This window comes from Hemicordylus capensis, chromosome 4, assembly GCF_027244095.1.
Source record: "Hemicordylus capensis ecotype Gifberg chromosome 4, rHemCap1.1.pri, whole genome shotgun sequence".
Lineage (NCBI taxonomy): Eukaryota > Metazoa > Chordata > Lepidosauria > Squamata > Cordylidae > Hemicordylus > Hemicordylus capensis.
In genome coordinates, this window is record NC_069660.1 from 136,253,503 (window position 1) to 136,280,308 (window position 26,806).

Sequence of the window (26,806 nt, forward strand, 5' to 3'; positions counted from 1 at the left end):
AGGGTTTCTGCATGGATTTATTTTATGTTTAAATGGCTCCAAGGTAATCTGCAATTGTGATCCAATTGCCATTAAAGACTTAATGCCTCGGGCAAAGCGTAGGCATTCGTGTGATCCGAGGGTTAGGCTGAAGTGCAATTCCTGCTTACATGGGAATAAGTTCCGCCAGCTCAGGTGCAGGAGCTTGCTTCGGGCTGTGAGGCAAGTTCAGATCTGATTGTTTTGAACTGCAAAGATCAATAGCTCAATCCTGTGTATGATTCATAATTGATTAAGTGCCATCAAGTCACTGTCGACTCTTAGCAACCACATAGATAGATTCTCTCCAGGATGATCTGTCTTCAACTTGGACTTTTAGGTCTCTCAGTGGTGCATTCATTGCTGTCATAATCAAGTCCATCCACCTTGCTACTTGCCGTCCTCTTCTTCTCTTTCCTTCAACTTTCCCTAGCATTATGGACTTCTCAAGGGAGCTGGGTTTTCACATAATGTGTCTGAAGTATGATAGTTTGATCCTGGTCATTTATGCCTGAATGAAAATTCTGGATTGATTAGTTCCATGATCCATTTGTTTGTTTTCCTGACAGTCCATGGTATTCTCAAGAGTCTTCTCCAGCACCAAAGTTCAAAAGCGTCAATATTTTTTCTGTCCAGTTTCTTCAAAGTCCAGCTTTTGCATCTATAGAGTGTCACAGGAAAGACCATTGTCCGAACAATTCTAATCTTCGTAGGTATAGACACTTTATGGCATCTAAATATTTATCTGTCTATCTATCATATTTTTATGCTGCCAGATATGTACATCTCTAGGCGGTGTACAAAATTCAAAACAATACATAAATATCAGCACAGATTAAAATACTACACAATTAAAACAGTAGCATAGAAACAGAAATAAAAACAGTAACATGAAACAATTATTAAAACAAATTATTAAAAATAATTCTAATTAAAAGCCTGTGAGAACAGGTGAGTCTTGAGGGCCTTCCTGAAAACAAACAGAGAAGGAGATGCTCTTATTTCAGCAGGATATATTAGATAAATATCCTTTCCAAGGCCTTCATTGCAGCCCTACCAAATGCTAGTCTGTGGTGTATATCTTGACTGCTGGATCCTTTACTGTTATGGTTGATCCTAAAAGGCAGAAGCTATCCACCAATTCAGTGTCCATTATCAATTCTGAGGCTGGTTGCTGTACCTGTTGTCATTAGTTTAGTCTTCTTTACATTGAGTCATAGTCCCGTTTTTTCACTGTGCTCCTTGACTTTCACTACTAGAGCTTGCAAATCATCCACATTCTCAGCTATCAGAGCAGTGTCATCAGTGCAGTGCAGGTTATTGATATTTCTTCCTCCAACTTTAAAACCACACTCATCTTCTTCCAGTCCATATTCTCTCAGTATATGTTCAGCGTATAAGTAGAATAAATAAGTATACAGCCTTGTCTTACTCCTTTGCCGATCTGGAACCAGTCTGTTTCACCATGTTCCGTCTGGACTGTGGCTTCCTGTCCTGTGTATAGGTTTCTCATGAGAACAATGAGAGGTTCTGGGACACTCATTTTCCCAAGGACTTTCCACCACTTGACATGGTTGATGCAATCGAAGGCTTTTCTGTAGTCGAAGCCCATATTGACTTTTTGGGCATTCTTTGACTTTCTCAATTGTCCAGCATGCATCAGCAATTATGTCCCATTTTATTCAGTGTGGTGCTTGCAACCTACCAGAGTACCTAATGGCAATTAAAAAAACAAAAAAGGTGCCAGCCATGGCACACGCCCTTCCTCTAGGCACTTGGCAGCACCGACTCTTTCACTCCACCACCACAGCAGCACTTCAGGTGAAGCAGACGTGCCAGTCGTGGACTGAGAGGTGCTGTCCCCAGCAGTGCCGGCAGACAGGTAGGTGAGGGCAGTGGGGCTCCCAAAGAAAAGGGGGAAAGAGTCTTTCTCTGCCCACTGCCAGGACCGCCCACTGCTGGCTCCAGGAGCTTCCTCCACCTTGCCCTGGCTGCCAGCAGTTCTGACCAGCTGACCTGTGTATCTGCAGCTTGGGCTGTCTGACTCTCGAGTCTCAGCAGCGGTTCTGTTTATCAGGGTAAACAGAACCATGTCTCTTTTCGGCATTGTTGAGAAAATATTGAGCTCTTTTCTGTCATGATTCCATGATTTTTACACACCTCTGTGTTGTTGGGTTGTTGTTTTTAAGATGAGTCACTGGGTGTGTGGCGGGGGGGGGATGTTTAAAATAAAGCCTAAATGGCGGGGTGTAATGTTGAGAAATAGTTTCATCTCTGTCAGGACAGAGATGGGTGGCAAATCTTTGGATGCCTGCGGGCGGCAAAAAGCTTGATCTGCCCCTGGATGCACCAAGGCTGGTATGTACCGGATTGGGGATTGAAGACAGAGAGAGCAAGGCAGCCAGGATGGGGTGATGAGGCCGCACCTGTGGCTCATTTTCTGCCCCGCGCCCAGCCCAGTTTCCTCTGCCTTACGACAGTTCCTGGAGAAGACAGGACATTGCTGTTGAGTTTGTGTTACTGTGGCTACTTAAAGAGAAAGTATTATGAACATTTTGGTTCTTATTTGAAGCTCTTTAGCTGGAAACTTAAGAAAATGTGTAAATCTTCAATATATCCTATCATATTTTAAGAGGCACGAGTGGAAGACATTTCCAATAAAGAGATTGTTTATTTTCATCATATATTTTACAGTGCTGGGGCAGTGGCTTAGCAATAAATTATCTGCCTTTTCCCCCCATGTGAAGCATATATATTATGGGATATATGCAACATAATGATTGTAAATCTTGCTCTCACTTGTTAGCCTAGTGAACAGAAGTGATCTGATAATTTCCTTCCACTCTATAACATCCCCCGAGATTTTACTAATTCTTCAAGGCTTGTCAGTTCAAGCCTCCTCCCTGCCTCCCTACAACTGTGAGGTTATGGGAAGAGGTGTTTTGCATTGCAGTGGTAAAGCTGTAATCTGTTACCGCAGCAATACAGAACCCACAGCCCCATGGCTTCTTCTCACGTCACCCTAGTAACATGTAGAAGCCCAGACCTATACGGTCATTTGATCTTTCTCATTCAGTGACTGCGAGGCTGGAATGGAGAGCAGTGATCAGGTGAAATGGACTTGTGCAAAGGACCCTGTGCCTGTGTGCTTCCAGGCCTTCAGGCATTGCTGAGGCTGGCACCATGGGAAGAATGGAATTTGCCCCTCTGCCATTTAGAAAAGGGCCCAAGCCCTATGGAAATCTGCTTCAGAGTAAGTATACTTAGGACTGGGGAATAAAAGTCATGTAACTGGGGAAAGCACATCTGCTTTATACCTATCCACATACTCTTAGAGCTTACTCCAGTCTCCATGATACATCTGATGCAAGGCAAGTGGCCTTAATGTTGCATCACACTAGACAGCTGCTTATCAACAGCACTAGTGGAGACTGCTGGGGCAACCTCCTGGCACCTGGAACCAATCTGAGGTGTCTGGGGAGTTGACCATGTGACCATAGGATGGGAAGCATAAGGGCACGAGGAACATTGCAAGTTTCTATAGGGTGGAGTACAAGCTGCAGACAGGTCCATTATTGCATACGTTCAAGATTAAGCTGCCGAAAAAGCAACAAGAGCATGCTCTGCAGCTTTTTATGGCTTTAATAACTATAGCAATTTGATCCATAGTCATCCATCTTGGAATAAAGCAAGAGGATGTGTGTCTTTGTTATGCCTATCTTGTGCAGAGGTCTGGTCTCTGAATAGTATAGCCAGAGAACTAGCCAGAGATATAGATGCTCATACACAATAAGGTCTGAAACACATTAGTGCAATTTATCCTTGCCACCCGCACCCCCTCCACCACACGCACACTGCATGAAGGGCTAACAGAACCATTTGGGGTCAGGAAATAGTTTCCCACTATTTCCCATGTTGTATTGTTCATCTCCTGGACATACCGGATACATTTCAGTTCCTTGCTCTGCAGTTACATCTGGCCTGGCACACTTGCCATTGGCTTGTGGCATACTGTAATCTAATTTGCTAGGAACCTCCATACTCAGCTGGGTGTCAGACTAGATAAACTTCTAGCAGTTATGTGTTTTGCATCATGTTGCACTTAAAATTCAATTACAGAACATAGGGTTCTGAGCAACGTTAAAGCTATAGAAAGAGTTTATATTCCAGAGTTTGCAGAATGAGATAATTACTGCATTATACAATGTTATTGTATTTTTCCCCTTTTAGTTAGCTTTGAATTTGTTCATTCATATTTTATGGCTCCATTTTGCAAGTTGCTGATTGTTAGTCTAATTTGTATTTGATGGTGTGGGGGAATGATGAAGTGTCAAAGCATTGATTATTTGAAGTAGCAAATTCAGGTATTTTATCAGCCTTCACAAAGGTTATGAACTGCAGCTCATGAATTGCTGAAGCAGTCAAATGTATGGTTTGCAAATTCTAAGTGGAAAACATGTTTATTCTCTAAATATAATCACTCCCTATATAGGAGAATCACTGGATAATTTACTCCCCCCCACCCCAGTAATGCTGGATCAAAGAAATAGAAACTTGAAGACTTCACCTCTGAAATCACTTCCATACCAACTCTGGAAAATCTGAAAGAGGGAGGTTTAGGCTGTTCAGGTTTCTACCCTCTTATCCCCAAAGGAGTCTCATTTGTGCAATGGTGAGGAGCAAGGGGAACAATAAAGGGGGGAAGGAGTGGGATGTCAGCCTTCAGTGCAATTCTCCTCTTCATCCTCAGACGCACTCTCTAAACAAATGTACAGAACATTTTCTCAACTCTGAGGCTGAGAAGGAAGGGGCAGCTAATACGCACCATCATCATCATCCTCAATCTTGCAGTTGAGTAAAGGCTCCATAAATTTGTTTCGAAAGTATGCCTGGAGAGGGGGTGAAGGAAAAGAACATAGGAAACTGCCATATACTGAGTCAGACCATTGGTCTATCTAGCTCAGTATTGTCTTCACAGACTGGCAGCAGCTTCTCCAAGGTTGCAGGCAGGAATCTCTCTTAGCCCATCTTGGAGAAGCCAGGGAGGGAACTTGAAACCTTCTGCTCTTCCCAGAGCAGCTTCATCTCCTGAGGGGAATATCTTGTAGTGCTCACACATCAAGTCTCCCATTCATATGCAACCAGGGCAGACCCTCCTTAGCTATGGGGACAAGTCATGCTTGCTACCACAAGACCAGCTCTCCTCGGCAAGAAGAATTACACCAGCAGTAATCTGCCTTATGCAGGCATATTAAACTGCCCCAAAGCTTCCCAGTCTGTCAGGCCCCTCTCCCCTGACACACAAAACTATGCATAAATAGTTCTAAATCCCACCCCCACCCCACCGCATTTCCCCTCTTTTAGGGGGCTGGCTTGTGTTATCAGGAGATGCGTTAAGTTGTTCTGTATGTTACAAGGCGAGGAGGGGACCAGATATGAGATTGGTGTCTTCAGTGGCATCTGTATGCACATCTTAATGTCTGGTTCTCATCTCTACTGACGTACAGATGAGCAGAAAACTGTGTAGAAAAGCAGCACTCTCCTTTTGGTTTTAATCTAGCAAACTCAGCTCAGCCTTTAGGCAATTGTTTTAACTGACCATTGGATTGCATTAGAAACCAGAGTGAAGATTCACCTGACCAGAACAGAGGTCAAGAAAAAACCTTTGAAAGCGAGACTAGTCTTGAAAACCAAGCGTCTCCCAAACCACTAGGAACTGTTGGTGCTCTGTCACCTAATCATGCTATGCATGGCTGGGTCTATGGAATGAAGTATTACAATACATAACTTCCTTGTAAAATTGAACAACATTTAAAATAATTTGCTGCTCATGGCATTGTAGTTACGAGCCTATTGACATCTCCATTCTAAGCATTATTTCATATGATTTATAACATAACCATAAAAATAATTATTCCAACTAAGAAAAATTTTTGGTACGAATTGGCAGAACAATCAACTCAGCCACTTTTTTCTAATCCAAAGAACCATTAAAAAAAAAAAAACCAACTTCCATTTTTTTTTCTTTTGCACACATCTAACTGAAGAGAAGAAGTAATTAAAATTTTTAATTGGCATGAATAATCCAGACAGGAATCTAATATCTTTCTCATTGTATGAAAACACAGAACCAAAGTATTCTCCTTTAGCTACCCAAATGCGTAATAATTATTTTCAAAGCATTTCCATAAGCATTTTGCTATGCACAGCAGGTGTCTCACATGAAAATTTACATAACAGACCTGACTTACTTCTTCGGAACCATTCTAATCTACTTATTAAAATGTGTAGGGTTGTGGTTTTTTTGTAACAAAAACTGAAGTATGCAGACATAGTTCAAGCAGAACAAATTTCTCTTTTAAGGCAAGCATCAGACTTTCAAATGAGTATTAGACAGATGTCCTTTATCAAAACCACAAGTATGTTTTAAAAAAATCTTATGAACATATTTCCCATAGACTAAGAAGCAATGGACCAACAATGTAGTGAGTACCCTGCCAGATGCATTACACTAAAATGTTTCTGCAAAATCTCTGTGCTCCAATAATATGTATATGCTTTCTGTTAATGAAAGCTACAAACATAGAATCCAAAGTCCAGTTTCTCAATGTATTTACTAGAGTTCCACCTGGGAGTCTCCAACTACCAGCTGTGGTAGTTGGCACATCATGACCTCACTGTATGGGTTTTGTCTTCCATAGCCAACAATGGAAATGCTCAGACTGATTATACAGGGCTGCACTGATGTGCACATGCTAAGGATGCAATTTATTGAAAGTTACTTTCCAGTAAGGCCCACTTAAAATAATTGTAGAGCTATGGAAGTTGTAAAGATGGTAAGAGAGCACTCTCAGAATTTCTCTAGCCAGTTCTCTCATGAGACTAACTGAAAGTGACCATCTTATAAACTGGACTCTATTAAAAAGGGTAGACCCTGTGTACTCACAATCATTGTGATCCTGGTTGTGAGAACACTAGTTTCCCAGGCAATCTGATTCAAACTGTTGTGGCTAAACTGCATTTAACTAGGATAGATAACTAGGACCTGATACTGGTTAAACGTGGTTTAACCACAGCAGTTTGACCAGGATTGCCTGGCAAATCTGTGTTCTCACAGCTCTCTAACCAGGATTACCATAATTGTGAGAACACAGTCAAAATCAAGTAATCAATATACAAACGTAGAAAGTTTTCTTATACTGAGTCAAACCACTGGCCCATCTAACCCAGTACAGGAGAACCTTGATATTCATGGGGGTTCCATTCTGGGCTGCAGCCACGGATATGGAAACCACATATATTGGGTAATTGATCCTATGGGATTACAGGGGTTACATTCCTGGGTGGCCGAAAATTGGTCGAATTTCACGGGGTGGAGCTTCTTACCTTTCTCTGCTGCTCCCACTTGAGTAGTGCTGTGCCCCCAAATAGGGATGTGCATGGAACCTGCTGGCCTGGTCCGGTTTGAGTCCAGACCGGACTTGAACCTGACTGGGCCAGTTCAGTTCTGCACCCCTTCAAACCTCACCCACCCACCCCGGTTTGGTTTGGTCCAGGTGGTTCACAATTGTTTTTTTAATGGAAAAAAAATATTGTAGCCCCTTCAGGGGAGTTCCTTGGGGTGGCGAGGGGGTCCACAGAGGTTCCCCCTCCCCCTGCCAGCCTCTGTTAGACTTTCAGAGGCCAGTTGTGCAGGTGTGGTGGCATCTAAAATGTCCACTGTGCCGAAGTTCGAAGGACTGAATGGGCTGAAAAACCAGCCGAACGGGCCGCTGATGGTGATAATGGAGGCCGGCGGGGGGAGAGGGAAGCTCCACAGACTCCCACCACCACCACCCCAAGGAAATCCCCCGAAGGGAATACGGTTGTGTGGTTGTTGTTGTTGTTGTTGTTTTTAAAAAAATTAAATCATGAACCCCCCCAAACAGTTGGGAGGTGGTCGGTCTGGGGTTAGACTGAACAAGGGGTGGTTTGGTTCAACTACGGGCTGTCAAACTGAACTAGCTCAACGTCGAACCTGTTTAACGTCAAGCCAGTTTGCACACCCCTTTTCCTACCCCCAAATCTGCCAAAAATCGGCACACACATGCACACACATTTTCATACAAGGGCAGAAGCTATTTTGTGGCTCCGTCTAAGAAAATGGAGGCTGGAAATTACCTCCGTGTGTGACCAATTATTAAGGGGGTCACCCTTAATTAGGAGTACTACTTCAGAAAGGCTAATACAAGTCCCAAAAAGAAAACCAGTCCTGGACACCAGCTGGATTTAGTTCATCAGTTTATTATTACACCCTAAGTATTAGCTAAACTATAGTTCATTCACTCACACATGCATACTTACCAGCCCCCCTTAAAGGTGATCAGTTTTTAATGGGGAGTTGGGAGAAGCTGAAGGCCCCATGATCTTCTGTGCTTCTCAGAGAAAAGTTCTGTTGATGCCTGACTTAAAAAGGGTTGCCTGCCTTTCAAGCTGTTTGCTGTCCTGTGTTTGCATCTGTCCTTATCAACCATAGTCCTTGTTTTCCTAGCAACTCCTTTTCTGCTGTCTCCGGCATCTTTTTATCCAGTTCTCCCTGGTCCTTTTGGGCATTTCCTTCCCAACATTTATTGTGTTTGGCGGGCTGGTATATCCTTTGCTTACTCATACATTCTTTCAGACACACACACAGTTCCTTTATCATTTGTTTGTACAGAAGTAAATCATTCTATTAGGTTTGCAGACAATCTTTGAAGTGGGAGCAATTCCCCTTATCAACATCAATACTTCATTCAGTTATACCCGTAGGCTATAGAACTATGATATAAACAATCACTTTTAATCAAATAATTATACTAGCTGTATTATATGTCACATGGTCATTTCCAGCCACCTCCGACCTGCAGATATGTAAGGTCGGCATGTTTTTTCCACATATACTGAGGTCGGGTGCCTTTTTCCCAACCACAGATATGCAAATCCATGGATGTAGAATCTGCTAATGCGTTCTGATATCTGATAACGAGTTCCACCTGTATTGTCTGCACTTACTGACAACTCTCCAAGGTTTCAGGCAGGAATCTCTCCCAGCCCTACCTGAAGATGCCAGGGATTGAATCTGGAATCTTCTGCATGCAAGCAGATACTCTACCACTGAGCTACAGCCCCATCGCCAAAGACCGCCTTATCAAATATTCAAAATCGGGCATTTTCCTTTGCTCCAAATCATGAACTTGGAAGCTACTTTCTCAAAGGACTTCTTACATTTCCTCCCAAATTCATGTTCACTTAGATTTAAAGATCATATACATGCTCATTCACTAGCCCACCCCGTCATGCTCACATTATGAGCATTTAAGGTAGCAATATATTGTGAGATGTTGATATACTTGGGCCTGAGCCCAAACTACTGTGTTTCATGAAACTATTGATAGTTTCAAGGCAGTTCCCTGTTTCAATTATTTTTGACGTGACATGAAAAATGTTCTGTTATACATTTATAATTACCTTGGCTTACTCTAACTTCTATTTGATTTTATTTGCCCCGCATGACACCATCACATAGCCAAGTCTGATTGGCTGTATAGCATGTAGCATCATCGCGTCCACTGCATAATCAGTAATTGGCTGGGATTTACCATTTGAATGATCCAAGAAGGGGGAAAGCAGCAACAGATAGTGCCAAAGCTGCAGCCATCAGGGAAAACAATGGTATTCAATGGGGCTGGGGAGTGGGGGGTTGCAGTCTTTGACAGGGTAGGAAAGTACCACCAAAATCACTCACATTGATCAGAATGTTAGCCTTAGCATATTTTTTATTTAAAAATGAATGTGCCACTTTTAACTTGAGTGACAAGTTAAAGACCTGTTGGTGCCAGATCTTGGGCACCCACTGAAAACTAGTGTTCTCTACAAAGCAGTAAATACTCAGATCTCATTGTATGTGGATGCATACAGAATAAAGATCCATCACTTGAAAACAAACAAAAAAATCTCCTTGCAATTGTGTCAGGATTCAGTGCTTCTAGGCATGACAGTGTTTAAATCTCTGCTTTGTCCTATGTCATAAGCCACCTGCCCGCTAGGCTTTCATGTCCTCTCTGGCTCCAGAATGATTCCATGCACTACCAAGGCAACACAGTCCTCTGAGCTAGTAGGATTGGAAAGCTTCAGGTTTTGCTGGCACTAGATTCTCCCGCAAGCCCTGGCCTCAGGCTCTCATGCCTCCTGCTTTCCATCATCCTGGCTCTTTAAGGCTGTGCAAGCTCAGTATCATGGACAAGAAGATTTCCATCAGCAAAAATTAGTCAGTATGTTAGTCCTGAAGAGGAAAGAGGATTCTACATTTTTCATCTGTACAGTACAATTGTTTCCACTGCACAATAAATCTTAGAGCCGAAAATTTAGGAAGGTATTTTGTTTTTTAAATAACTGACCTAAAGCAATACCGGAAAAGATGTGATCTCCTTCATTATGGGAGTATTTCGTCACATTTATAACCACTATCATGGTATCCTCTCTTTGCTTTCTTATCTCTATGCTAAAGTGCATAGTTCCTTAAGCCTTTCATTACAGGTGTTGTGAATGCGAGATTCATTATTACATTGGAGGAGGACTGAGGAAAACAGCAATTTAATTGTACAATTCAAGTCACAGCAGCAGCTTTTGGAACTTTATTATGGAATGCCTGGTATTCAAAGGCAATCAAAAGGATTGGTGACATGGATGAAACTGAAGAATGCTCCCCACCCAAAAAATCATCTTCTTGAAAGCACTTGATCTAAATCAGACAACTGTATAAGCTTAGTTAACCATTTCCCCCTGACTAAGATAGATTGGAGAACTCCATCCCCTCTGGAACAACAGTAATTCTAAAATGACTAATCCTGGATTTATTTTCAATTTTGTCCATTTTAGAAAGCAATCTCTTGTTATCCTCTGGTAGGCCTGCCAAAACGACTCTATGATGTGAGATTATGATTTCTATCTAGAGTGTACCCTCTCATTTTCTGAGCTCTGTGGAATACTGTATTCTCCTTTCCTGTCTCCATTGCAACTTTCGTTCTCTCTTATCTTTTCTGTTATTTCATTGTACTTTTTTGCTATCTGCAGGGCAGCTGTATTTCCCCTATTTCCACACCATAGAAAATGATTACATGTATACAAAAGCATAACATTCTTAAACATAGAAGTCTTACAACAAAATAATAATACAGCATTTCATCACCAGCTCTCAAGTCTTATCTGTTCCTTACCCTTTCTCTGTGTCTTTCTTCTTGGGAAGAGTATTGTGAGTATTCTCACATGAAAACCTTTCAAATGAGAAAACAGAAACTAACCTTGTGCTCCCTGTATTATTATGGAGCAGTGTGTAAGACTAATAGAGTCTTCTCCTGATTATATGGTTGTGCCACAAATTGGACAGTCATCAAACTAGATATAGCATTGCCTTGGTCTTTGAAAGCAGCCTGGAGTCTGATCCAAAGATGATCTAATGAAACTTGTTTCCAAAAGCTGAATATACTATTTACATATAAACATACTCACCAGAGAACTAATGTAGATCAGTGGTGTACCTATAACTGAACCAGGGGAGGGGTAGTGTCCCTGGATCTCTGAGGGAGGGGGACCCCACCAGCTGGGTGATAGCTCACCTTTTGCTCTTCACTACTGATGTTGTATGAATATATGAACTTATTGTAGTAAGTATATATGTTAAAACATGTTACTGAGCCAAGGAATGTGTGCTTTCAAATATGTGTGTGAAAGTGCAGGCATGAGGAGTGTTTGCTATTCTCATTAGAAGCAAGAGGAAGGGTGTTCCAAGAACATTTTGATTTTCACCATGTCCTTGCAGTACTTTTGCAGCAAAGACAGCGGGGAGGAGGATGTGGCAGCAGGGCCCCAGCTTTGCTTCTGGTCCCAGAGCTCATGCCAACCTTGCTACACCTAGTGTAGATTAAAATAAGTACAGTGTAATCTTAGGTATGACTTGGAAATAAGTCCCTTTGAAGTCAATGGACTTACTCTCCAATAAAGCTACAACCCTTTACATATTTACTTGGACATAAGCCCACTGAATTCATTGGCCAACATGATGCACAGTGCCTTGCAGTGCTATCAGATGTGCAAGGCTGTGCAAGCAGTGAACATAACTGCGACAACACTGCTTCCCCAACCATTCATCCTCAACAGTGTTGGGGTTGTCTTACATGTCTGTAGCAGCCCAAATACAGCTCATAGCATCACTAAGGTGTTGTGCATCATGTCAGCCACTGAGCACCCATAGGATCAGGTTGTTTTTCAACAGTCCAGTGATGCGAGTTAACTTCTAGCAATATTCTTAAATAATTGTTTTACTTTTCAATAATTTTCATTCAAATGACTTGCCAGCATTTTCCTGCCTCCATAGCTAATCTTATTTTTTCTTAGTTTTTATTATAATTGGTATGTAATTAATTAGTTCATCTTTTCAAAGGTCATCTCCTATACTGTTTTCATCTCACAACCATTATATTTCACTCTGCAAGATATTTTTTTCTGTCAAGACTTGGTGCTATGAATAACAATTCATTCTTTCATGGCATTAGGATGAGTGGTGGTGGTGGGTTTTTTTTAATGTCATCAATTGCTTCCTTTTACTTTACTTGACATTGTAAAGAAGTCTAGTGGTAATATGGCCTACTCCAGTAAATGATTGTCACTTCAAAAAGCAAGAGCTACTACTGAGCAAGCAGAAGAATAGTTATTCATATTCAATGTTTTAAAATATAAAATCACTCCTAGTCTATATTTGGAATAGCTAGACTGCTAACTGGGGAAGCACCTTTAGAGAAGGGTATAGGAACGTGAAAACTTGAAATCAACAACACATCATACTTATTGAGGAGTACTGACTTAAACAGGATTGTGCAACTCCATTAAAGGGCGTCAACACAAAAATATTTGAATGGTATATTTTTTTCTCCTTGAATCTACAAATAAAATCCAATTTAAACACACACACAAACACACACAACAATAGGCCTGTGCAAAATTGGATCAGTAAAATGGGAGGGATTCTGAGTGAATCCAAAGCTGAACTGGCCAGCCCAGTTTGAATCAGACTCTCCAACCACTTTCACAAAAATCCAGAGCTTTCCAGAGCTCCAAATGGTGGCAAGAAGCCTTTTTCCAAAAAGCGATCACAGCTGTGGGGTGGAGGAGAACCTACCTTCTGCCCTCTATCTGCCTGACTACCTGTGCTCATCTTAAAAAAAAATAAAATCAAGTTTTATAGTTTGATTTTTTTTACTCACAAGCAGCCACAATCCGATTTCTGGGTTTCTCTTGCAACTCTCCAGTGTGAGGTAACTTCTTCTTAGGCTCTTTGATGTTACCTCACTTCCCCTGTAATTCTCTGGTGTTATGTTAGTTTTCTTCCAGGTTCACAGTAAGTATCCATGATTACTTTTTTAAAAATTTAAATGTTTTGTCCAATCCCAACCTGAACTTTGAGAAGGGTCCAAGGACCCTGAATTGTCATTTTTCAGAGTGGGATTAGATTGGGTCAGACCTGATCCTGACCTTTACACTCATGCACAGGCCTACAATACAATCCTGTTGGTGAATGTGTATTCTATAGCAAGAAATGATGAGGGCAAAGATCTGTCTCTTGGTCAAGGGTACCAAAATGCCTAGAGGCAACCCTGAGAGAATACAGATGAACTTCTGACGAGTAATTCATAAGATGAAAACACTGGTGTGTTGTTTTTTTAAGTGGATGTATTTGTTGACATTGCCATCCAGCACAAGACCTACTTTTTAGCTCTTCTCTCAAACACAGATTCAGTTACTCAACAATGGTTCATCCCCAATTGTGTAGCCGCCATTGGACAGGGGGCAAGGGGGAAATGTCCCTGGCCTACCAGGGTCTGATGTCTGTCTAAGGACCCCCTTCCCCCACAGAGAACACAGCCAGCAAATGAACTGCTCATCAGCTGGGAGAGGGCCAGCAACACTTCTGTGTTCCGGCCACACACCCTGCATCAGTGTCAGAAGCATGACGATGCAGGGGTGTGGCCAGCATTGGGGCACACACACACCATCGCCCACCCCTCTCCCAAGTCTCAACTGTTTCTGTCCCTCCTTAATAGTGGCTGGCTACTATTGTTTTCTGCTTTATTTTCTTCTCATGAATGAGGATCATGCTGCAGGGGCGGGCGAGGGAGTCATTTCTGGAAAGATTGCTGCTATGCTGAAGAAAACTATCCTCATGAGAATTTTGGATAATATTTTAAGCTCTGCAGAAATTCTTCAGAATGTCCCCCCTCATATTCTCCCCCTGAGAAATTTCAGAGAATATTGGGGGGACATATTCTCCCCAAGTCTATAAATCTGTGAATCCAAATGAGGTCTGACCATAAGACTTGGAGTCATAGACTGAGATCTGAACTACCGAAGTGGGTGTGGAGTTGCATTTCGCTTTGGAGAACTGAAGTGCCCGGTAACTGGTGGAAATATATCCCTGAGAGTCACTTAGCCACAAGGTGCATAACTTTGTGTGTTGCACAGTGCTTCTGCGGGAATGGGTGACATTCAATGTTCTTTCCCTGCAATGGCTCTGCAAGACACGGAAGCAGGTCCATGAGGGCTTCAGGACCCACATGGACATATTACAAAGTGCTTTGAGGGGAAGGTAGGTACCTTGAAATTTGCCCTCCCTACTGCACACACTTAGTGGAGAAGGCTGCCAAAGCAGATGTACAAATATCAGTTACACACCCACTTCAATAATCCAGATCTCAGTCATAGCAACCAATACATCAAGCTGGGTGAGAGTCTAAACTTAACACTAGAAAATGTTCTTAGTAGGGATTCAAATGATGTGAATAGCTAGCTGCCAGTTCTTAAATGGAATATTTGAAGCACATTTTTATTATGAAACCTTTTATGCCCTGACTTTTCACCTCTGCTGAACTGCCATGAACTGGTCATTGTTGGAAGCAAACTAACCATCTGAAATCCTGTTAAAGCAAATACAACTAATTTAAAAGGTCATTTCTGTTTTCTGAGTCATTATGCCAGTGAAAGCAACTTAGATGGCAGGCCTGTAGCCAAGGGAGAAATAAATTTGTGCAGTTGGTCTTTGAAAAATGTAGCTGGGTGACCTGTTTCACTCACATTTCAAGTATTAAAATGAAGGATCAACCTTTTTTCTTTCTTTCTTTCTTTTTTGGTATGCCGTGGATTCTCCTGAGTGAGCCCATAAAGGCAATGGAAGCCAGCCACTTTGGGATAAGGCTTAAAGGGAACATTCTCAAGCAAGTTACTCCAGCCAAAAACTTTGCAGTCCCTTAGGAATCTCAAAGGGAAAATGGTTTCAGTGGCACCTCCAGGAGCCTTTTGGCAGGAACATGGCACAAAAGTGAAGGGTTAAACACCTTCTATATCCATGTCATGATAGATTTTTCTTTAAAATAACCCCAAACTAGATGACAATAACTTCACAACAAGGCCTGGCCAATCAGATGTGAAGCTAGGTGCATACCCACAGTTAGTCCAACGCAATGTCACACAAGAAATGCAGCATTATATTACTATTAATATACTAGCACAAATGGTTAAGACCATTTGTAATGGTCTTCCAGTAATTTCAACATAGGTTTTATTATATACCAGATCATGGGATGGTTCATAATTACAAAACAAAAAGGCACAAGCAAGGATCATACACTTCAAAACAAAACAAAACATGGAGGCCAAATGTTTTACATATAAATAGCTGAACCAAATGTTCTATTATATGCAATAGGCAAACTGGAAAATATCCTGGAAAGTGTCCTGATTTGCAATCAGGTCCAAACATTATGAGAAAAAGAAATCTGGCATTGAAGTGGGGTATTTAATTAAACTATTGAGTTCCACTCAGTTATTCAAGGCCAGAAATTATCAGTGTTGATGGCACAGATATGTCACGCCTGATATTGCCCAGATTCAAAAAAAGAAACATCCAGACCAGAGCTGCTGCTCAAATATGTCGGTGCCAACAGCCTTATTAAATAAAATAGGGCTTTTAATGCAGCATTTTTATTTAAAACTTGCTTATTAGGTTCAAGAGAATTATCAGCATCAATTACACAGTTACTCAGGAATATAAGAACAATAATGGCCAATTCACAAGTTAAAAATTTCATCACATGATGTTAGGCACCACACCCTTTGGCTCGGGCTGAGGCAATAGTCCCCCAGAAGCAAAGATTTAAGTCCAGTCTTGTAGGCGAAGAAACTCAATTCAGAGGTCACAGGGAGAATGTGAGAATAGGAGCAGGATCAAATGGCCAGGTAGAAACAAGGAATGTAGGAGTTCTAGATTCTAGCTGGCATAAGAGCTCAGCAGATGTAGACCTACTTGAACAGTTGTTACCAGCAACTGGCAAGGAAAGGAAGTGACCTCAATACTCTTAGGAAAGGGCCACACATCTCTTTCCCTGGAGATTGAGACAAAGTTTACTCATGAGGAGTCTGGCTGCCGGTCCTCCTCTTGAGGAGGCCCTTCAGTTGGCTGCTTTCTGACTGTGAGGTGAGCACTTCGGAGGCATTGGTTGAGTTCCTCACAGGCATAACTTCGCTGACATTTCAGGGAGACCAACCAAGGGTCCCAGTGGTTCCAGGGGGCTATGGCCACCCCTGTTGTCCAGCATGGACCTGGGGAGATTGGACTGGCTGTAGAGCAAGGGGTTTCCCTTGGGGTCTGTCTGGAGGAGGCAGCTCTCTGATGTCTCCCTCTTGGAGGATGGTTGGGGGGTTCGGAGTGTCTTGTGATTGGGGAGTGGCCTGATGAGCCCTGGGATGTCCCTGGAAGAGAGTCTTCACCTGGAGGCTGTTCCGAGAGGGGTTCCTGACCCTCTGAGGGTGCTGGTGACTCCAAGCCCTCATCCCCTGAGTGTTATGCTGCATGTTCTTGGGGGCCCCAGTCATACAGGTAAAAGAACTCCCCAATGGGGGCTCTGACACTGGAGCATCAATTTTCATGTGCAAAAGAACTATCACCTATCAAACCATACCAGCCTTTCCCCCTCAAATATACAATGCTGGTGTGAATGGGCCATACGAGATCTAATAGCAATGATAGAAATCGAACACATCATAGGCAATGCCATTTAGTGGAGTCCATTGACATATTGACAATTGAGTCATAGTCATAATTACTCTGGTGTAGATCTCATTGAGCTCAGTTGGGCTTATTCTCAAGTAAATGTACATAGAACTGCAGCCTCAGTTCCCAAATCCTCAAGTACTGCGAAATCCTGTTTGTGAATCTGTCTATAGATCTTGTGGCAAATTTATCTGGAGATTCACAAGTTATAATAATGCCATGGATATCTTTAAAAAAAAAAAAAAGCTGTGGTTTTATTGTGCACTTGTTGCTTCTGCTGGTCTATGCAAAAATTTCCTAGACTTGAAATCTCATCAGACTTGCTTTATGGTTTATTATTCCTCTTGGTTTATATCTGCAGTATAAATATACCCAATTAGCCTCATCTTGTGTGCTATATTAAAAGAAAACAAAAATGCAGACATATGGTCATCATCATCATAATTCCCTGAGCAAGCAGCATTTATTATAACTTAATATGCAGTTGTGACATTTACAGATCAGAAACTGTGGATGCATTTCAGTGTTATGTCAATGGGTCATAAAAAATACATTAGCACTGTAAAAGGCATCACAGAGGAAGGTGACGATGGAAGAACATGCTTAGATGCTGCCTGTTGGCTGCCCTCATATTAATTATGGTAAGGCATGCCAGAGAGGAAGTGGAAGATCATTATTATTCCATTCATTTGCATGCACAGGCTTAGAAGTCAACTGTGCATCAACAACAAAGACCTTCTTTAGCTAGACAATCTCCAGAGAAGCTAACCCACCAAGCACTGTGGCTGTGCAAACCTCTGTTAATTTGAATGGGTCCCATCCCTCCTGAACATGTGGCTGGCCTTAAGAGCCACAGGAACGTCTATTAAGTATGCTTTCCAAGAGATACCATAAATATCAGATAAGTGTTTAGAAACAGGCAGCAGGTTTGAAGTGGTGGGAATGTGACAGTTGCTATGAGGCTGGTGGTGCAAGGGGCAGTTGACTGCACAAGATGGTGCAGAATTAAGCCACTTGTAGCTAATAACATGCACACATTGTGCAACAGTTATTTAGATCTTATTAGCCTTATTCAGACATTATGTGAAACACTCATACAAGTGTACAATGTACACAGGTACAGATTTGTACACAGGTACAGTGATTTCACACGTTATGTTGAACACAAGGACAGCGGTACACTTCCTATCTGCACCATGCATTTGAGGGGCCTGTATCACAGTTCACTTTTCACATGGACGCAGGCACAGTGATTCACACAAAAACTTGCCCAAGTGTGCACTCGTACGCTATCATGTCTGAATATGGCTGTTGTGGAAAACATGCATGTCCACTTTTGCAGTTAGTGTAGGAAAAATCAGGAAGGCAGACAATCCCAGAGTAGAATAAGTTGTATGGGTATTTCACATTCCCTAACTCTATGGAAACATCAGCAAGGAGACTAACATTCATGGAGTATATAAGCCTAGTCATGGTCCAAGATATTCTGGTCCCTGAAGCAGGATGCCAAATGCTGCCCCCAGCCAACATCCTCTGAACCCCATCTCCTTCCTTGGCAGTGCAGCAGCAACCAAGCAAATAGCTTTCCCTTCTCTTCCTCCTGCCCTGATTTCCAAAGTGGGGGGAGAAGTGAAGGAAAAAGGTGAATGCTTTTCAGCCAGTGGTACAAGTACTACTGATATTTCTCAGTGTGGCAAATAGAAGTGCCGTGCCTAGCTGCTGCGGGCGGGGACCATGTGGCACTACTCTGCCTGGCCCAGTGCCTCTGGAAGTGGAGACAAGTGACTGTGCAGCGACCCTGGTATGGCTGTGCAAAAGAGTCACAGGTTAAGCAAAGAGGGACAGGAGAGAAGAGGAGTCAGCAGCAATTGGAAAAGGCTTTCCCGCAAGGCTAGGTGGCATGCTTCTGGAGGACAGTGGCCATTTCTGGTGGCAGTGGGACTCATAAAGCTAAGACTCACAATGATGGTCCTTGCAGCAACAACAACAACAACAAAGCTTGAAAAGCCCCAAATTACATAGAGCACAGGCTCTGGGGCATTTTATGAGAGGGATCCTTCTAATGGACTATGATTCTTTGATTGCAGTGGGCAATCAAATTTAAAATGTGCAGTTTGTATATCTGTGTTTTTTTTACATCCACTTGGAAAACAAATTCAGACCAACAAGGAACAGGTCTCTGTTGTGTTTACAATTCAAATTCAATTGTGAGGCCGGGGGGGCGCGGGGGAGAGACACACCAGTTAGCAATACAATTGATCTGGTCTGATCACATGATAGTGACTACCCCACATTTTAAATCCTACAATATATCTAGTATTTAAATCCTGGGTAGAAAATGTATGTCTTTCAATTTGAATACTCATTTGTACACTCGTAGAGGACCAGGGGCATAGCTAGGGGAGACGGGGCCCGTGTTCATCCCTCTCTCTAGTGGCCCCCCAGAGTGAGGGAGATAATGAAGAAAATAGGGAGGGATGGAGCTGGAGGGCCCTCAGGAGCTGGGGGCCCGTGTTCTTTGAACCCTTTCGCTCAATTATAGCTACGCCCCTGTAGAGGACTCTAATCATGTGTGGAAAGTATTGTCTGAACTGGAGTCTCTCTCATGTAAGGAAAGAACAGGCCCCTTTTTCCTGCCACTGGAATGAGTGAAGTCTATTGGCTGCTGCTCCTTCAAGCTGGCAGTCTCTCACTGGATGGCTTCTGAGTTCATCGCCAGCATTTGAAGTTTGAGGAAAGGCTGTCATGTTCCACTAGAGCATTATAAGCAGAATCGTTTGGAATTTCTGATAGTTTGTATACACCTATAAGTGCTTGGTCCCATCTTTCAGACTGCAAACCCTGTTGATTTTGAAATGTTGGTATCCAGTTTTCTTTGTGTTAATGAATGGCTGTTTATATCCTGTAACATAAACTTTGCATAGACGCCTCTGTTTGCAGATCTACAGTTCTGCAAAGCATTCCTCTCCTGATTATTCCTTTATCTTCCATTTCACATTTGGTACTTTGGACAGCCAGTACTGCTGTGGCTGTCATATTACACCTGTGGGTGGGGATTCATTGGTAGTGGGCGAAACAAGTAAACAGGGAAGGAATTAAATGTATTTTCTTTGAGGAGGGCAAGGTTAAATAGGATAGGATAATGATTCTGATGGGGATGGGGATGGGGAAGACCTCCACAGGTGGAACATAACATCAGTGGACATATGAAATTGCCCGATACCAAGTCAGTCCATCTTGCTCAGTGCTGCTGACTCCATCTGACTGTGGTTTTCCATGGTCTCAGGCAAAGGTCTTTCCCTTCCTTGCTACATTTTCACTGGAAGTTGTGGGGACTGAACCTAAGGCTTTCTCCTTACAAAACACGTACACATGTGCTTGATTGCTAACCTATGGCCTCTCCATTAGAAAAACAGAGCAACTTTGCTAGTATATATCTATAACATAGGAGGAGGGTTCGAGATATGTGGAGCAGAAGACAGAGGCTCTACGTTAGGTGGGGGTGGGGGGAAGATGTGCACAAAGAAGAAAATACTTGAAAATATGGCAGCCTGGCTCTGTGGGCTAGGACAGAGGATAAATTGCAATTACTATCTGCTCTATATTTACTTATAATAGTTCCAGTGTGTTTTCCACTCACACTTCCCAGTTAACTGTCAGTGATGTCTATTCCCCTTAGTAGAAACGTGGACTAAAAATTACGTCCCATTTTTATCCTACCCTTCCTTGAAAGGGTTCAGGACAGTGTACATGTTTCCCCCATCTATTTTAGTCTCACAACAATTCTGTGAAGTAGGTTAAACTGTGAGGGACAGAGAGTGTGTATGTGTGTAACTGGCCCAGTGAGCTCCATGGCTGAGTGGGGATTTGAAACCGAGACTCCCTGATCAACGGTCAGCTGTGCCTCGGGCAGCTTCAAAGTGGCACAGGCTCTGAAGTCAGGGCCAAGAGAGGCAACCAGGAACTGAGGGGCAGAAGAAAAAGTAAGTCAGAGTCAAAGCCAAGTGTCAGGAACCAGGTGAGCTGATAAGCACCACACTGATAGCAAGCCATAAGTCACGGGCAGAGCCAAGAGTCAATCCCGGCAGACACACCAGAAGCCAGGGGTCAAGCGGGAAGCCAGAGCCAAAGGTCAGGAAAGCCAAGTAGTCAAGCCAGAGAGAAGAAACACAATGCACCAGGATCAAGGCATTGCCTTTGGAACTGGGGCGAGGCAACTACTACTTGTATGCCTCCTCCTTTTCGAAAAGGCGTCAATCCTTGGTTTCTCTAGGGCAGAGAGCTTGACTAGCCTGGAGGCTCAAAATCCTGCTGCAGTGTAAAAGGCTGCCACAAGGGACAGCGACTTGGACAAACTGCTACACCAGACTAGCTTTTGGAAATAAGACAGAAAAATAACTGAGGAACTATAAAAGGAGAATTATGCTTTTTGTTTCTTTAGTCACTTGCTTATGAGTCATCTAAGAGCATGTTCATTTTCCTCTTACTGTCTCCTGCTTGTGTTTTTATAGCTTGTATTGCAGAGTGAAGTTTGTGCAGTACAAAGTCCGCATATCTCACATTTTCAGCAACAATGGGCTGCATATTTGTTATGCACAAGTTCTGTTCTGCTTGCTGCAAATATTGTTGTAAAAAATATCTTCATTAAGAATTCCAGTTCAATAATAGTAGTAAAAATACCTTGCCATAATGCACTGGTATCTTGACCATTACTAGTCAATCAGGAGCATTACATCTACAAATATCCAGAGAGGTGTAAAACAATTGGGATACTGGATAACAGTGTGCCTGCAGTCCTGCTCCAAATGAATTACTATTACAATTATGTATATAATGCTTTGAAGCAGGCCTTGCTCTCAAAGATTCCCATAGTGTGCATTACCGGGCTACAATTTGAAGAATTCCTTTGTACATGTGTAAAAGTTATATAAATAGTGTGTTCAAAGTACTTCACATAAGTAAAAGTAGATGGATCAATTCCGTTTAAAACATGATAGCTGCTACAAGGACAACTTCACAGATATTTCCTCTTGCACATCGGGTTCTCTCACATGTGTAAGTGACCATGTCTTCAGTTCTATCAAACAGATTGTTGTGCCTTCTGCAAGCTTACAGTAAAAATTTGATATGAGCATAGGTTGGATCCAAAGGTGCCTTTTCACTTAGAAAGAGACTTCCACTCCTGAAAGGGCTATTTTAGGCCTCACAGACACAAGAAACGTGAAATTAAATCCAAATTATTTGGATTAAAGCCAAAATTTTGGATTAAATCCAAATCCAAAAATTGTTCTGTTTGTGCAATGGTTTATGAAGCTTCTTGCACAAGCATGAGAACAGCTATAGTGATGTTCATATTATAGCTCTGTTGCATTTTTATATGTATTTGCTGTTTTATTTGCTGTATCTGCGGCTTCATTCTTTTTTACTGGTATAGTTTTAACATTGATTTTAGTGTTGTCTTTACATTGTTGAATATGTTGTATGCTACTTTATTATTTTTAATTCATTGTAGTAGTAATAGTAAGGAAAAGCAGTATCTAAATACATTAAGTTAAGCATTTGCAAAATAGTGCTAGAGGCTATTTTCCTTCCATTCATGGTTCTTTGGATCAAACCATACAGTTTGGATCCCAACTTAGCAATGATTTTTCCGCCAGTGATCATGTGTAACATGTGTTGGAATCATAAAGAGTTAATTAAGACAAACCCTGTATATCCAATTTTGTCTATATTCACATATTTATCACTTGTGGATCTTTTGAATTGCAGTTATGAGAGCCCATGGGTTGTTCTGTCTAATCCCCTCATCAGGGTTACTCCACAAGATGATAGTGTGGGCACATCCTAGGCACATCCACGGAACTCTCAAAGCTAATCTACAAGTTTAGAAGCATGATGTGGGAGCTGTACCATTTTAGACTATAATCTACCTTCAAACTGTAGGTAGGGCAACTGTGTTTTCCCAGACATAGAAAGTTAGCATGCCAGGGATAAGGTAAGCCACAGCCCTCTGCAGCTACTCAAGCTGCTCCAGCCAATCTGATTCCTAGGGGCTCCTCCTGGCACTGCCCCCAGAAAGAAGGGAAGGATGTATTAAAAATATACTCCCTGAAGCATCCAGGAAGAGAATTTTTAACCTATTATTTCAGTTCTTCCTGCAGACAGTGGCAGGAAGAGCCCCCTAGGAATCACATTGGCTGGAGCTGCTTGAGTAGCAGCTGTTCCACCCAGTAAGACCAAAACAAGGCAAGGGAGGAGGAGGGGGCTGGAAGAAGCTCCCTGCTCTGAAGGTTTCCCTGGCTGCTGGTAAGTCTGTTCCTTTATTAGCTTGTTTTTGTTGTGGTGGGGCACTGCCCCTCCTGCCCTTACAGACCAGCCACCACTGCTCCTGATATGCTCGTTTTCCATAAGTAGGGGACATTTTACATGGTGGAGCACTCAAACATGTGATCCCTGACCTATTTTATGAATTGATACAATTCCAAGAAGACTACTAAGTTATTTTTCTGAACATGTAGTTTGGCTTAGGGATCAGATATTTATTTATTTATTTATTTATTTATTTATTTATTTATTTATACGTTTATATTCTGCTCTTCCTCCAAGGAGCCCAGAGCGGTGTACATAGTTAAGTTTCTCCTCACAACAACCCTGTGAGGTAGGTTATAAAACATACCTGGCTTCCACAATATAGAAGCACACCATGTGTAGTGTGAACCAATTTCTGTTTTGCCCACACAGAAGTCGTCACAGGACGTTGCAGGACCATTGTGGTCCATTGTCTGGCTTCCTCATTTTCTGCATGGTAGTCCAGGAGAAAAGAGTACCTGCTTTTTTTGCAGGCCACTATCTGTGCTCCAAGTTATTTACTATGGGACAAAGCAAAGGGAACACTAAATTGTCCCTGGACCTTGTCTTCCAATCTTGTCATCAGAGTCTGTGATAACCCTGGAGCACAGGACAGACTATTTGACTGTCTCAGTTGCAAGTTCTTATCTAAGCTGATTCACACAACCAAAAATCAGCATATTTAAAATGTGTGAAGGCTGGTTGTGTGGCAATGCACTCATCTGATTACTCTGTTGTGAAGCCAGAGTAATTTCTGTGGGGAAAGGTCCTCAGTTCCAAGCTGTGCCCAATCTGGTTTGCATATCGAATGCTTTCTGTTGGAGAATGGAAGCCATGGAAGGCTGCAGCCAAACAGTCTGGCGCTCTCTCTCTTGCTGCAATCTGAAATACATTTACCAGTGCTTTGTCAACCCAGGTTTCAGTGAAATTACGCATAAGTCCATGCATTGATTATTGATGTGTTTTAAAGAAGAAAATCAATGCATTGTTTCCTCCTTGCTTTCCATAACCAAATCACTTTCATTGATTATGTTTTTCTCTTTCCTTCCTACTCCATTTTTCAGCAAACGTGTGTGACAATGAAGTTCAGATTTGCCAGAACGGTGGAACATGCATCAACAGCGTACGCTGCCAGTGTCCTGCAGCCTACACTGGCATATTGTGTGAGGAGAAACGGAATTGCAAAGTGGACCACAGTTGCAGTCAAGGCTCTGGAAAGGGGGCAATATCATTACCACTGCCACTACTTCTATTATCACTGGTTGTTCCATTAGGATTAAGTGGGTTTTTCATATTCTAGGCTTTGAAGTCACGCAGCTTTGAAGGCATCAACTTCAGACTGCTTTAAAAAGAATGTGCCACAGGAAACAGAAAAGAAGTAATGACAACATCAGCACCAAACAGATGCTAATAAATCTTTTTTTTTTTTAATTAAAAAAAGAAAAGAGGGGGGGAAGTGAAATCTCCACATATATAGACTATAAGGCCTAACTGAACTAAGCCATATCTATTCATTGTGGACAACGCAGCGAGTCAAGACTGTTATTTTCTGACTCCAGCTTCAGTGGGCAGCTGCCAATGCTACTACTACTAATCACCATGCCAGCTGCAGAAGCTTACCCAGGATTGAAAAGGCTTTGATAGCCCCCCCTCCCAGGATGGAAATACAACCAAGAAACCACAAAATCTTGCTCCTCCAATCTGGTGCGTGACTGTACCTCTTCCCAGTGTGTGGACCAACCAAATAGAGGCATTCTTTGCTGTCAGTGCATTGTGGGTATAAGGAAATCTGTTTCAAAGCTGCCATATTGGCCTGCTTCAGCCCCCAAATCCCTTTCCAACTGTGCTTTAGTGAACATTGCTCTGTAACCCTTGTTGGTTGAACGATTTTCTTTGTCTGATGTTAGTAATGCACATGTGTACCAGCCCCTCCTCAGGCCAGTCGTACCCTTGTATATCTTAGAAGCACTGCATCAGGTCGATGTGGCGCACATCTATTGTACAAGAATGGCTTTAGGACAACAACAACAACAAAAACGTGTATTTAACCTTTTGTATTCAAATGAAGTTATTTTTCTTGACTAACGTAAGACGTAGATTTTTTGTATTGCCAATTTGTGTTAACAGGCAACTGATTAATGTACTCTAATCCTGATCAGATAAAGGGGGGGGAAGTTACTTTTTATTTTATCCTTTTTTCCCCCTTTCTTTTTCTTTTCATTTAATTGTGCAGAGATTTCTCTGTATAGGCAACGTGCTGGCATCAAAGAATATCAGTTTACATATTATAGCAAGTGTAATAAGATTCCACCAAAGGACATTCTAATTGTTTTCTTGTTGCTTTAACACTGGAAGATTTAAGAGAATAAAAATTCCTGCATAAACTATTCTAGGGATTAGTATTGCAATTTGTTTAACAAAAGAAAAAGAAGGAAAAAAATGTTCTGTATTGCTTTGACAGGTGCACGGAATAGCAATTCAAATGCAGACAAAGCAAGATGGGAATAAATTGTGTGTAACCCATGGTGGAAGGTTAAACTCAAGGAACGCAAACCTTAGATGCAAGGGTAGTAATTTGGAATGACAAGAACTTGGTGGGTATTGTTCAGACCAAGCTTGTCAGCTCATCCTCATCAATGCAAATTATTCTGTTTCTGTAGATAAACTAACACATATAGATTGCAAACAAAATTTTGCAACGTTTCAAAATTTGCCATTTAGATTTTGATGCTGAAGCTTTACTTTGAAATTAGAGTGGAAAAAAGGCAAGCACCAAGACAAAGGTTTGGGAAAGTTGGGGGGGGGGAGCCTCAAAAAGGTGCTCAAAATCTTTAGCTTTTGGAAGCTGCACGTCAGACATATGTGGATAACTCCAATAAACTCATAGCTTTGAGCACCTTTTTGAGGTGTTGACTCTTTTCTGACCGTTTGCTTAAATTTCAGCTTTTGAATTTCAAAGCCAAAATTTGACACCAAAGCTCACATGTTTGGATGGGTTTAATGACTGGAGTATATCTAAAATTTACTTAAATTCTGTCATCTATGAGAAATTGCTCAATTTTGATTGCTGCTATATATCTTTTGTCAGATAACATCGACTGTTTATTGCTGTGTGTCAGAAACTGTCAGATGCTGACTGCTATGCATATCAGCTGTCAAATCTTGAGCAACACTTAGCACTACATGTCAGATACTAAGACTGGTACTGCATGCCAGCTGTCAGATACATAGTAAATGTTGACTGCTATTACAGAATCATTGAATGTCAAATGTTGATGCTAAACAGCAAATATTTGCCAAACATTTGCATGTACAAATTATATT

General features: G+C 41.9%; 1 protein-coding gene across 13 annotated transcripts in view; it reads left to right on the forward strand.

Moving 5' to 3' along the window:
• NTNG1 (netrin G1) overlaps positions 1 to 25,869 on the forward strand; it is a 334,331-nt gene extending 308,462 nt beyond the window's left edge. For 12 of the 13 annotated variants that reach the window (XM_053244435.1, XM_053244423.1, XM_053244421.1 and 9 more), the window contains one exon: positions 24,547 to 25,869. In XM_053244435.1, coding sequence (XP_053100410.1) covers positions 24,547 to 24,782 — 236 coding nt within the window. In that variant the 3' untranslated portion in view covers positions 24,783 to 25,869. The remainder of the gene's footprint in view (positions 1 to 24,546) is intronic. The other variant, XM_053244428.1, reaches the window with a different exon arrangement.
• Positions 25,870 to 26,806: the final 937 nt, after the last annotated feature.